General features: G+C 52.3%; 1 protein-coding gene across 1 annotated transcript; it reads left to right on the top strand.

The window, feature by feature from the left end:
* Positions 1 to 565: 565 nt before the first annotated feature.
* On the top strand, positions 566 to 11,920 carry KD926_005644 (putative polyketide synthase; the record flags this gene model as incomplete). Its single annotated transcript, XM_053098833.1, has 23 exons — positions 566 to 617; positions 682 to 1,189; positions 1,281 to 1,794; positions 1,858 to 1,981; positions 2,034 to 2,143; positions 2,189 to 2,612; positions 2,662 to 3,111; positions 3,160 to 5,315; positions 5,378 to 5,471; positions 5,517 to 5,542; positions 5,589 to 6,416; positions 6,486 to 6,767; positions 6,834 to 6,908; positions 6,965 to 7,302; positions 7,357 to 7,834; positions 7,888 to 8,754; positions 9,530 to 9,664; positions 9,933 to 10,354; positions 10,422 to 10,442; positions 10,501 to 10,666; positions 10,721 to 11,401; positions 11,461 to 11,691; positions 11,750 to 11,920. The coding sequence occupies 23 exons, from the start codon at positions 566 to 568 to the stop codon at positions 11,918 to 11,920; spliced, it is 9,153 nt and encodes a 3,050-aa protein (XP_052957330.1).
* Positions 11,921 to 13,495: the final 1,575 nt, after the last annotated feature.

Here is a 13,495-nt window from a genome sequence, read left to right as displayed (position 1 = left end):
TGTCCCAGGTTCCAATCTGACAAGAAAGCCGACCATTCATGCGAGATTTAGCAATGTAAGTCTTCCACACCGCTATCTGATACATCCCTTTTCTCTGCTCCCCAGGAACAAGGTTTGCGCTGACCGCATAATTCCCGACTATAGGTGCTCCGACATCTGCCATATGCCATTTGTGTGACGGCAGTTGAATAAAATGGATGAATAACTCACTACTTAACTTGACATCTTAGAGTTGGTCATATCCTCCATTTAACTAGTCACCCTCAGTCTAACTATTGCCCAGAAAAGCGAGCATTGCTTCCACAGGTTTGATCCCTGCATTCCCAGTCAGCCGGACACTTGCGGTGTAGCCAGCAGACATGCAGCACCAGATAGTTAGTGCGCCTTGCATGAAACGAGGAATCAGATTGACCAGTCCTGGGTTGGTCTTGGATACGGTTGTGTGAGAATCTAATATGTAGCGATGTGTTTCCTGCGCTTGTGAGGGGAGTTCCTCTCGATGAAGTAGCAACTCAATCTCCCCTTCATTTCGCCCAATTTCAATAGATATTGCAGTTGAGAAAATATGGCCAACCCTAACGAAGACCCTTGCTCGACACCTAGGTCTACAATTCCAAGTATGTCGATTAAACCCTTCCCCCTTCTACTTCCGTTAAGATTCGACTCGCTAAAAATGATCAGACGAAGATGAAAGCCTCCTTCCCCCCATCGCCATCGTCGGTATGGCGCTCCGCCTCCCCGGAGACATATCTACACCCTCATCCTTCTGGTCGCTCCTCATGAACAAGACCGACACCTCGAGTCCCGTCCCTGCGGACCGATACAACGTTTCTACCTTCCACTCGCCCACCAAGCCCGGCATGGTGCGTCCGCAGCGCGGCTACTTCCTGTCCCAGGACTATATGAATCAGGTAGATACCTCGGTCTTTCAGGTAGCCGGGTACGAGGCTTCGCATCTCGATCCGCAGCAGACGCTGCTGATGGAGGTAGTCTGGGAGTGTATGGAGAGCGCAGGGCAGAAGGAGTGGCGCGGACGGGATATCGGATGCTACGTTGGCGTGTTTGGGGAGGATTGGTATGATTTGAATGGAAAGGAGACGGGTGAATTGTCGAGGACTCATGCATTTGCGACGGGCGGGTTTGCATTGTCGAATCGCGTGAGCTATCAGTTTGATTTAAAGGGTCCCAGGTGTGCTCTTTCCCTCCCAATTATCCGTTTACTTGATTGGGAATGTCGATATTCGATTATGAGCTGCTAATCTGAGTATAATGGACTAAAGTGCCACCATCCAAACCGCATGCTCGTCCTCTCTGACGGCCGTTCACGAAGCCTGTCAAGCCCTGTACACGCGCAGCTGCGAATCCACCATCGTCGCGGGAACCAACATGATCCTGACCCCCACGATGACAATTACGATGTCCGACAACCGAGTCCTCTCGCCTGACGGACGTTGCAAGACTTTCGATGCGGATGCAGATGGCTACGCGCGTGGTGAGGCCGTCAACGCGGTGTTCCTGAAACGACTGGACGACGCGGTGCGAGACGGCGATCCCATCCGCGGCGTGATCCGGTCCACGTCGGCCAACTACGACGGGCACAGCCATCGCATCTTTGCGCCGGATGTGCACAGCCAGGAGAGGTTAATTCGACAAGCCTATTCGCGCGCTGGGATCAAGGATCTCGCCCAGACGGCTTTCGTCGAGTGCCATGGTACTGGGACGAGGATGGGAGATGTGGTTGAGACGACGGCGGTGGCGCGGGCATTTAAGTCCGATGAGTTATATTTGGGAGCGGTATGTTTTGTCTTTTTTTGGTGATATGTGCGAGTTAGAGGAAGCTAAGAAGAATGGAAACAGGTCAAACCGAATGTTGGACATGGGGAAGGCGCATCGGGGTTGACGGGACTGATTAAAGCCGTGTTGGCGTTGGAGCATCGCATCATCCCACCGAACATCCATTTCGAGACCCCAAATCCGAAGAGTAGGTCTATCTCTCCTAGCGATAGGTGATCGCTAACATCAGTGTGGTATAGTCCCCTTCAACAAGGGTCTGCGCGTCCCTGTAGACCCTGTCCCGTGGCCGTCAAATCGGAAGGAGCGAGTCAGCGTAAATTGCTTCGGTGTGGGAGGGTCAAACGCTCACGTATGCTGATTGATCAATCTATTTCTCTCAAAGCTGACAGTATAGGTTATCGTGGAATCGGCATCCTCGTTGAAGGCAATCGAGCCCCCCTCAAACCCAAGGGCCCGTCTGTTGGTGACGTCTGCGTATAGCGAGGCGTCGCTGCATCGGCGAATTTCCGACCTCCAGAAGTATTTGGAACAGAACCCGAAAGGCGTGCAAGATTTGGCACATACGCTTGGTGCGAAACGAGATCATTTGTCCCATCGTGCGTTCATGATCGCAAACGAAGATGGGATACTAGAAGAGCCTGTTTTATCCAAACCTGTCTCTCCGTCGTCGATTGTGTTTGCTTTCACCGGACAAGGAACTCAGTGGCCGGGGATGGCTAAGGAGCTCGTTCAGTATGTAGAATCATTCCGTGCGGATATTAAGAAGATGGATCAGATCCTCAAGGCGTTAACGGACCCCCCGGCCTGGGATATAGAAGGTACATGCAGCCTCTCTACCAGCCGACCGATTATGCTAATACAGCCCAGATGAGTTACTTCGCATCGGCACTTCCCACCGCGCTGGCAAGGTCGAGCTGTCGCAGACTCTTTGCGCCGCCGTCCAAATCGCATTGGTTAATCTGCTCTCGGCTTGGGGAATCCGTCCGTCCGCCGTAGTGGGCCATTCCAGTGGTGAAATTGCGGCTGCGTACGCGGCGGGTGCGATTCCCATCGAGTCGGCCATAACCATTGCCTACTACCGTGGACAAGCTGCCAAGTCGAGTACCAGATCAGGAGGGATGGTAGTTGTTGGCTTGAGTTCGGAGATGGCCAAACAATATCTTGTTGACGGAGTCGTTGTAGCGTGTGAGAATAGTCCCCAGAGTGTCAATCTATCTGGGGATAAGGATAAGTTGGACGCGGTGCTGGAGACAATCCTGACTGAGCATCCGGGTACATTCAACAGGAAACTACCTGTCGATGTGGCATATCATTCACGTTCGTATCTCCCTTCCTTTTATGTCTGTCTGACCTAACATCATCTAGCCCACATGGCCGAACTGGCACATATATACGAGGCCGCCATCCGCCCTCATATCTCGACCACTGCATCCACCAGCGGGGTTCCCATATACTCCTCTGTGACCGGGCAAGTCCTAAGTCCTACCGACCTGGATGCCACATACTGGCGACGCAACCTCGAGTCGCCCGTCCTCTTCGCCTCAGCTGTGAGTAATCTGTTGGACGCCCAGACAACGGATCTCGAACCCATCCTCTTCCTCGAGATTGGCGCACACCCAGCCCTCTCCTCTCCTCTCCGCCAAATTTCCTCACACCTCAACAAGCCCATTACCCACATAGCCACCCTCCGCCAACACACCGACCAACACCTCTCCCTCCTCCAATCCGCAGGATACATCTATCTCGCAAATCGCACCCCGTCATTTCCGGCCCTCAACGGCCCTGGCGCCACTCTCTCCGACCTCCCCATCTACCCTTGGGACCGCCGGAACATCAACCGCCAGGAAAGCCGACTGACACGCAACTGGCGATTCCGCACACACGCACCCCACGAGCTGCTTGGCTCGCGAACTCTAGAGTCCACGGATCTTGAGCCTTCATGGCGAAATTTGCTTCGCGCACCAGATGTCACCTGGCTTTCGGATCACCATGTTTTAGGAGACATCGTGTTTCCGGCTGCAGGGTACGTCGCCATGATTGTAGAGGCGGTTCGTCAGGTCTCAGACTCTGAGGGCAGTAGCAGTCAGGGATGTTGGGTCCAGCACTTGGTGATTAAGACGCCGTTGATCTTGAGTAAGAAGGGATCAATGGTGGAGATGGTTACCTCTTTCAAGCCAGTGCGGTACAGCGATCGCGTGGAGTCAGAATGGTGGGAGGTGACGATTGCTTCTTTTAACGGGACTGCGTGGACAAGGCATTGTATGGGGCAGGTTCGAAGCGGCGAGGCCGATGATGGTAACGAACATGGCCACGCATTCTCGACTGAGCAGATTAAACGACTTCCTCGTCCCGTCGCGCCCGAAAAATGGTATCGCACGCTCAAGAATGTCGGGCTGGAGTACGGGCCCCAGTTCCAACTCCTAGAGGACATCACTACCCATCCGGTAGAACACGTCGCGAATGCCACTATTGGCAAGAGGTCCGGTCACGCCGAGTACCCTGTGCACCCGACCGTTATCGACCAGTGTCTCCAGCTTGCCGGACTAGCGGCGTGTCGGGGCCGGACGACTCTGATCGACGGCGTCGCCATCCCGGCATTTATTGAGAGCGTGTATGTCGGCAGTGCGCAGGAAGGGGAGATCATGGTGGCGGAGACGAAAGGTGCTTCAGTTGCTGGGACACATGCGAAATGCGACGCGCGGCTGATGACAGGCGAGACAACGGCGCTGTTGGTGCAGGGCGCGGCGATCGTGCAATTGGATCGGGCGAGGCAGGAAGAAAAGCTGCCTCTGACATCTCACATTGAGTGGAGGCCGGATGCGGACTTGTCGTCTACAAAGGAGCTTATGGAATGCGAGATAAGTGAATCGGGGTCTCTTATGGATAGATTGTCTGCACTGTCGGTCATTCAGATTCACAGGGCTATCAGGGACGTTACGCCTGTTCCTCAATTTGAGGGATACAAACGATGGGTCTGCGAACGGGGCGATCATTACAGGAATACCACGGCCTCAGAGGCACAGGAATGGTATTCACTGGATGACACGGCTCTGCAGTGCCTTCGCGACGGGGTGAGCGCAAAATTGAAGACCCACGGCCAGGAGGAAATCTCGGGCCTCAGTGAGAGTGTTGTCGAAGCGTGCGCCGACATCTTGCGCGGGACAGTTGATGCGGCCCAAATCGTGTCAGAAAATAGTATGATGCAGGTTTACGAGTATACAGCATCATCGGAGCAAGTAACTCAACTTCTTGGTGTGATGCGCCATACGAACCCCCGGCTGCGCGTTCTCGATATAGGCAGTGGTCCGGCCAGGTTGACATCGTGTGTCTTAAAAGCGCTCACGTCGGAAGAAGGGCGATGCTGGTCTAAGTATACCTGGACTGATGTCTCCACTGTCGCTGTCCAAGCTGCGCAGGAAAGATATGGCGAGACGGTGGAATGTTTTCTTTTTGATGTCACGCAGGACTCGGTGTTGCAGGGATTGCAGGAATTTGCATATGATGTTGTGATTGTATCAGATGTAAGTGGTCTTGAAGTTATGGGCTTGATGAACTTGAAAGAATTCAGATCTAATCTATACAGGCCTTGCGCACAATCCCGCAAATTGGTGTTGCTCTCCAGAACATCAAGAAGTTCCTGGTGTCGGGAGGGAGAATTGTGATACAGGAGACAACTCGTATGTCCTGGCCTTCAACTTGTTCAACATATGCTAATCGAGCAGGCGTTGCAACGATGAACTATATTACGGTACGTTGAGTATGCGCACAAATTTGCATGAAGCTAATCCAAGCAGGGTCTTCTTCCCCAGTCGAAACTTCCGAGCGCAGGCTCCCTTTCGTCAACTGAGTGGGAGTCCTGCATGAAAACTGTCGGATTTGAGGACATCAACATGGATGACTTTGATCACTTAGCTCGACGGCACATCGTGGCGAAAGCCCGACAGCCAGCGCTCGAGCCAACATCAATTGACATCCTCATTCCCGACAACCCAAGCCACCCCTGGCACAAAACCATCGAGTCCGCTCTCTCAGACAGAGGATTCACTGTGCAGACTCATACTCTCGGTCAAAGTATTGCCAAGAACGCCCTAGTGATTTCCCTGCTCGATCTCGATGCCCCCTTCTTCAAATCCATGACGGCAAACCAACTCTCCGCCCTGCAAACCCTTCTCGCCTCCACTCCCCGCATCCTCTGGGTCACGCAATCTGCACAGGTGAGATCCACTAACCCGGACTTTGGACTCGTCCTCGGGGCCGCGCGGTGCATCCGACAGGAAACTGGAGTCTCGTTTGCCACAGTGGAGGTGGACGCATTCACCCCGTCGGCGCTGAACGCCGTGCTGAGCGTACAAGAGAAATTTCGTCGACAGCAGAGTCAAGATGATCTGAATGCAAAAGATTACGAGTTTGTCATTCATGACGGGGTTGTCTACACGGGGCGCTACCATTGGACTTCGCTCACAAATATGTTGATCGCTCAGTCGGAGCAGGACACTTCCCTGAAGTTGGACATCGCGAATTACGGCGCCATCGGGTCTCTTGGCTGGGTGCCCGATCATACGGATCCCTTGGGTGCTGATGATGTCGAAGTGGATATTCGATACGTGGGTTTGAATTTCAGGGTTTGTCCATGCTAGAATTACTCCCATCACGTCTATCTCTGGGCAGGAGGCTAATATTGACATGTTTAGGATATCATGATTTCGCTAGGCGTTATGGCCAACAAAGAGGAACTCGGTATCGAGTGCAGTGGCATTATCACCCGCACTGGCGCGAATGTTCGGCACCTGCATCAAGGCCAAAAGGTCTGCGTTCTTTACTCGGGTGTATTTCGCTCGCGGAAGGTCGTACCGGCAACTGCTTGTTCAGAGGTGCCAGCTACGGTGTCTCTGGATGATGCGGCGGGGGTCCAGGTGGTTTTTTATACGGCGATGTATTCACTTATGGAGGTCGGGCGATTACGCAAGGGACAGGTTAGTTCTAGGCTAAAATGAGTGGAAGAAGAAAAGTGATTGCTGCTAACGATGAACGAACCACAGTCTGTTTTGATTCAGGCGGCTTGCGGTGGTGTTGGTCTTGCAGCTGTCCAACTCTGTCAGGCAATTGGGGCGGAGGTATGTCTTTTTTCGTATCACTAAAATGATTACTGCCAATTGACAGACGGATATAGATCTACTGCACTGTCGGCAGCGAGAAAAAGGCCCAGTATCTGATCGAAGCATTTGGCATCCCGCGCCATCGCATCTTCAACTCCCGCGACGCGTCGTTCCTTCAGGGGGTTATGCGCGAGACGAACGGAGAAGGAGTCGACATCGTTCTCAATTCACTCGGTGGACCTCTCCTCCACGCTTCCTGGAAGTGTGTCGCGCAATTCGGAAAGATGATCGAGCTGGGTAAGAGAGACTTCCTGGAGCATGGAATGCTCCGGATGGATCTGTTCGGCGGGAATCGGTCTTTCATCGGGGTCGACTTATTCGAGCTGGCGAAGAAGCCGGGGCTGATCGCTGGGTTAGTTCAATGTTTAATGTACAGTCAAAGGGCGCAGATTCTAACAACCATTAGGCTGCACGATCAACTTCTCGACCTCTTTCAAGAAGACAAACTGCAGCCCATCCGGCCTTTGAAGGTGATGCCCGCGGGTGAAGTTGAGCAGGCCTTCAGGCATCTGCAACAGGGTCTGCACACGGGAAAGATTGTAGTGCAGATTCCCGAGAATACTGCTTCGTTGCAGGTTTCTCAGACCCGTCAGACGGTTACTTTCGACCCGGACGCTGCGTATCTGCTCGTGGGCGGACTCGGGGGAATCGGTCGCTCTATTGCAACATGGATGATCGAGCACGGCGCAAAACACTTGATCTTTCTCTCTCGCTCGGCCGGTCAATCGGCAGATGATCAGGCCTTCCTGCATGAGCTTCATGTCCAAGGGTGCGATGCCCGCGCCGTGAAGGGCGACGTATCGATTCTGGCTGACGTTCAGCGCGCAGTCGATGACTGCCCTCATCCTATCCGAGGAATGCTTCAGCTATCCATGCTGACTCGTGTACGCTCCCCTTCCTAGTACCGCTCATGTCCCTTACTTATAACTATATCCAGGACCAATTCGTCCGCGACCTCACCCATACTAACTGGACCACCGCGCTCGCCGCCAAAGTAACCGGTACCTGGAACCTGCATCACGCGCTCCAAAATTCACCCTTGGCCTTCTTCGTCCTATGCAGCTCCATTGCCGGCCTCATGGGCAGCCCGGGCCAAATGAACTACGCGGCCGCCAACACTTTCCTCAACTCATTCACGCAATTTCGCCTGCAACAAAACCTGCCCGCCTCGGTCGTCAGCCTCGGGGGCGTTGACGATATCGGCTTCCTAGCGACCCAGGCCACCCGTGTGAGAGATAACATGCGCGCTGCCTCCGTCCGCATGCTGCAGGAACATGAGGTCCTTGACGCCTTCGAGGTCGCTATAACCGGTCGAACTCTGCCCTTGCCGTCCTTCTCCCGAGAGGCTCTCGTCCCGCAAGAATTCGCCATCGGGCTGAGCAGCACCAAAGCCCTCTCAGATCCCTCCGTGCGTCCCCTATGGGGCAACGACGCGCGCTTCCTTCACTATCATGACACAGTCCCCGATGCCTCAGGCGATCAGGCCACGGCGCCCATAAACGCTATACGCCAGCTAATCAACGACGCGAGAATCCAGATCGCAGCGGCGCGGTCCGCATCTACATCCACATCCTACCCCCCGACAGGCGGCTCTGAACCCCAATCTAGCGGTGACAGGGACTTACTCGAGGCTCAGTTCATTCCCGCCCATCGCGCTGCAATCCGCAAGGCCATGTTAGAGGGGATCCAGACGTTCTCGATCTTCGGTGAGGACATGGACAACGAATCACTTGCCAAAATGCAGATAGACTCGTTGATGACGATCGAGTTGAGGAATTGGTTGAGGAGACATTTGGGACTGGACGTGAGTATCGGAGATGTGGCATCGGCGGGTACGATTGGGGGGTTGGAAGCTGTGGTGTTTCGGACGCTTTTAGCAGAGAGTCTGAGGGGATAAAAATATATCTCTCGGGGGGAAGGTCTTATTTGAGAGCATTATCTTTTTAAATGATAGGTATATTAACATATTCAAGGCCACAAGTCGAGAACTACAGATTATATTATTTACATGCCCTTTTCCATCCTCAACCCCGGTCATTCAACATGAAGAATATGAACAATAATGTTGATTTCATATGTTGAAACTGATATTTTACTGTTACCTTTCATAATGCTCTAAAGTCACTTCAATAACATCGAGCAGGGGATGTGGTTTAGTGGTATAACGTTCCCTTAGCATGGGAAAGGTCCGGGGTTCGATTCCCCGCCTCTCCATTCACTGTTCCTTTCTTTTTTTCTTTTTGTTGTGTTCGGGATTTTCTTGGCCTTCCTGCCGAAAATGGTTGTGGGACGGAAGGACCAGGCAGGGCAGGTCTTCTGGCCTTTTTCATCATCATCTCATCACAAACTATTCATCTTTCATCCATTCATCGATTCCTACTTGATATATGACTAGACATGTCCCATGGAATGCTACTGCCAACGATCATGGAATCAATCACCTTAACCGCATATAGTAAAACAGTACGAGAACGACGGGCGAGATCCACAATTTAATTGTGACAGGGAAATAAGGAGTCGTTATAGTAGGCTCGTTACCCCGTACTCCCCACAAGTAAGCAGCTTGATCCTTGCCGCAGGCTCCACTATCATCTTTGGATGATCCTGCAAAATACAAAACGAATGCCGATCCACAGCTTCGGCTTTACGCTGTGCCTAGTACGAGTACGACTGGAAATGCCATTCTAGAAGCTTTCTTTCTGACATTTGCTACGGTGAGGGCACGGGGCCGATCCCGCGATCTCAGGAGCTTTTCTATATAAGACACCTACCCCGAAGGTATGTAAAGTAGCAAGACCTCGCAGCACCAAATACCTCAATCATTCTTGTACTATGCGATTGCCTTTCTTTCAAGTCACGCTCTCGGCTTCCGTGCTGAGTGGCGGCCTTGTTACCGCCTCTCGTGCCCCAGATTGCAAATGTGTAGGGGCTCTATATTTTCTCTCTTTGTCCTGACTTCATGCTGACGGTTCCCTCCTACAGGGTCCGTCCGACACCTGCTGGCCATCATCGACTGAATGGGCATTGCTCAACGACACTCTTTCAGGATGTCTGATGAAGACCGTGCCACCAGCCTCGGCCTGCTACAAATCCGAAAGCAACTACAATGCGACGGAATGTCAACAGATTGTCGAAGAGTGGACCACATCTGTCTTTCACTCCTCTAGTCCTTCTAGTGTTCTGGACCCGATCTGGTCCGGCGATGCCTGCCCCCCTCTGTACCCAAATGGCACCGGCATCACAGGAGACCCTCACGCAGCCTCCAAGGGCTGTGGGTTGGGAAATCTCTCGCCTTACGTGGTGAACGCCACCTCTGCCACCCACGTGCAGACTGCGTTGCGATTTGCCAAGAAGAAGAATATTCGCATCAACGTCAAGAATACAGGACATAATCCTGAGAAGAGGTGAGTTGAGTAGTCTGTTTCTTGTTCTACGAGGAAAAATATTGGTAGATGCTAACATTATGCACAGCTCGGCGTATGGTAGCTTAGGGTATTTATAATTCCCTCCGATCCTAGCTCCCAATGTGCAATTTTGCTAACCCTCGCAGTATCTGGACTCATCATATGAAAGATTTCAAATTCCACAAGTCGTTCAAAGCATGTGAGAGCTCCGAGCCCCAGATGGCGGGTACCGTCGGCGCAGGAGTCCAAGACGGCGAGTTGTTCAAAAAGATGGCAAAGCATAACGCCATTGCCGTGGGTGGCACCAACTCGGTAATAAACTCCCTTTCATCAGCATCTGATAGCTCCTAACCTAATGCAAACCAGGATGTCGGAATCATCGGATGGGCCCTTGCCGGCGGCCACGGATACGCCACCGGTCAGTACGGGATGGGAGCCGATTCCATTATCGAGGCGGAGCTCGTCACTTCTGAAGGAGAAGTCTTGACTGTCAACGAGTGCCAGTATCCCGACCTATTCTGGGCTATTCGCGGAGGCGGCGGCAGTACCTTTGGCGTGGTTCTTTCGGTCACCGTCAAAGCCCATCCCATGCCTTCTGTCGGCGTCGTCAGCTTCGACGTGTCGCCGCGAAACCACACTTCTCCGAAACAGTGGTGGAACACCGTCGCCAGTGTGCACAAAGAAATGGCAGACCTGCAGGATGCTGGCTACGCTGGATACTACACGATCGGCGGACCTCCGTTGGCCTTCCATAACACCATGTTCGCATACAATGTCAGCAGTGCCGAGGAAGCGAGAAAGCTGACCCAGCCGTTGGAGAAAGCACTCGATCGAGTCAATTCCATCGTCAAGACAGATGTTTCTGCGCTTTGGTTCAAGACTTGGTACGAGCTGGTTGAGAAACTGGGGCCATTGGCGGACGCAACCGATGTCGGCACCAAGCGCAGCGTTCGTGCTTCTCGACTTGTAACTCGACGAGCTATCGAAGACACGGCACTTTTTGCGCAAACGTTGGAAAAGATTGGTCCTCAATTTACTGAGCCTAAGGTATGTCCCGGACCTCGCTAAAATCAACCTAATTTGCTGGATTCTGACCGACTCTTCAGAACGGGGTTTCCAACCCATCTCTGTCAGGAACTATGACCGTGGGCAAGAAATCTGTAGACAGTGCACTTAACCCTGCTTGGCGCGATACTGTCATTCATCTGATCTCAGAGCAGCAGTGGGATAGTACTCTACCTGAAAAGATTGCCAATGAGACCATTCATGATATGATCTATGACAAAGGGTATGCTCTCCGGCAACTGGCCCCAGATAGCGGAGCCTATATCAACGAGGTATGTTCCGGTCTTAGCCCATTTGACTTCCAACAAGCGAGCTGATCCTTAGATTTAGGCAAACCCCTACGAGCCCAACTGGCAATGGTCCTTCTGGGGATCTAACTACCCGCGTCTACATGCCATCAAGCAGAAATACGACCAAAATAACCTCCTGTGGTGTCGCACCTGCGTTGGGAGTGAGCAGCTCATTCAATTGCAGAATGGGACACTGTGCAAGAACTTGTAATAAGCATTCTTGACCGGTTTACCTTTGTTATCACTCACTCTCTTGAGCTTGATAACCCAAGGCTGAAAATCCTTTCGTTTTTATTTATTTACACGCTCTTTATTAGACCCTCTTCTTCACTGTTATATCGCTCCATCTTTCAATAAAAATTATTTTTTACTAATTGTCTAATATCGGGGTTTACATTTTGCAGTTTTAGGGGGATGACTATCAAAGAGGACCAAGACGGCTTCATATCATGATCGACCATCTGAGCACGATCCTTACAGCACATATACCAAGGAAATATAACAGGAATAACAGGAATAACCGGTAGCCCTCCACGAAACTACTATCTCGTAAAAGATAGCCATGACGTTGCACGTCGACCTCTAACCCATCATCTCCAACGAAAGCCAGAACTAAAACACAAGTGTAAGACCAGATCATAAACAAACAAACCACTCGGTGCCCCCGACACCTTGCAGGATCCAAGACGCCGACTTCCATCAGCCGGACATGTCATCTCCGCTGCCACTGCCAACCCCAACCCGTCGGGCATACGCTCTCCGACCAATCCAATCTCGCACATGACCTGCAAATCCCTCAGAGGTACAACCCAAGACTTTTGCTTCTCCCTGACAGGGATCGTCATCTACGCCACGATGCTACTTACCTGCTCTCTGTCTAGTGTAAGAGGGGAGGGGAGGTTGCTTATTGACGACGTCGGCTGTTTTGGACGACCATGTCTACCTACCTACTTCGTGGCTTGTTCCGGCTTTCTGTTAATGGGGTCTCCTGAGGTATTGATTTGTATCGCCTCTTGTCTCGCCTTGGCCTTACTTGAACTCCCGCTTGTGCTTGTCTTGTCTAACGCCTCGATGTTACTTCATACAACTACGTACAACTTACCTACCTCATGTCATGTAAATAGAGTCTACCCCATCCGCCAAGTAACCGCCAAGAGACACGCGGTCCTTGGAGGGTTTCCTTCCATCCCGCACTGTCTCTCCTCAAAGCTCGTCGGGTCCTTTAGGTCGGGGTAGCTACCCCGGCAAATAATAACTCGTAGTGTCAGATGCAATGCCCCGTATGTGCGGACCAGAGAGGGTCCATTCGCCAAGCATACGGGGGAGGCTGTGCAAAGCTTGGAAAGCTGTCCGGGGAAGGTGGTACAGTACATACATACGTCTGGGGTAGGTAATGGGTCCGTCCCCCGGGCACTTACTTTATTGATTTGACTTTCTGGCCTTGACTTGGCTTATTCGATCCTTTGATTGGATGAGGTCAGGTCCCTGAGCCTGCGCGGCGAGAGGGCGATTATGGCGTGATATCTTGGTCGTGGTATTTGCTTTGGCGTGGCGGACTCCTGTTTTCTTGACCTCTTCTGTTCTTGCCCTTGGGGAAGGGCTTGGGTGTGTTTATGGCGGAGGTGGAGACGTGTTGGCATGTCTGGGCTGGCTCTCTGGGCGTCTTCTTATTGTTGAGGTGGCGGGGAGATGTTGCTCTCCTGTTTTTCTGAAGTCGTATGTGGTATGTAATCGCTTTTAAGTTATTGGGCGCCAGAAGGACAGAGAAGGTTGTGTGCCAATACTC

This window comes from Aspergillus affinis, assembly GCF_023601865.1.
Source record: "Aspergillus affinis strain CMG 70 chromosome Unknown NODE_28_length_305421_cov_87_880826, whole genome shotgun sequence".
Lineage (NCBI taxonomy): Eukaryota > Fungi > Ascomycota > Eurotiomycetes > Eurotiales > Aspergillaceae > Aspergillus > Aspergillus affinis.
Note: the sequence above shows the minus strand (reverse complement) of the source record. Positions and strands in the feature narration are given on the sequence as shown.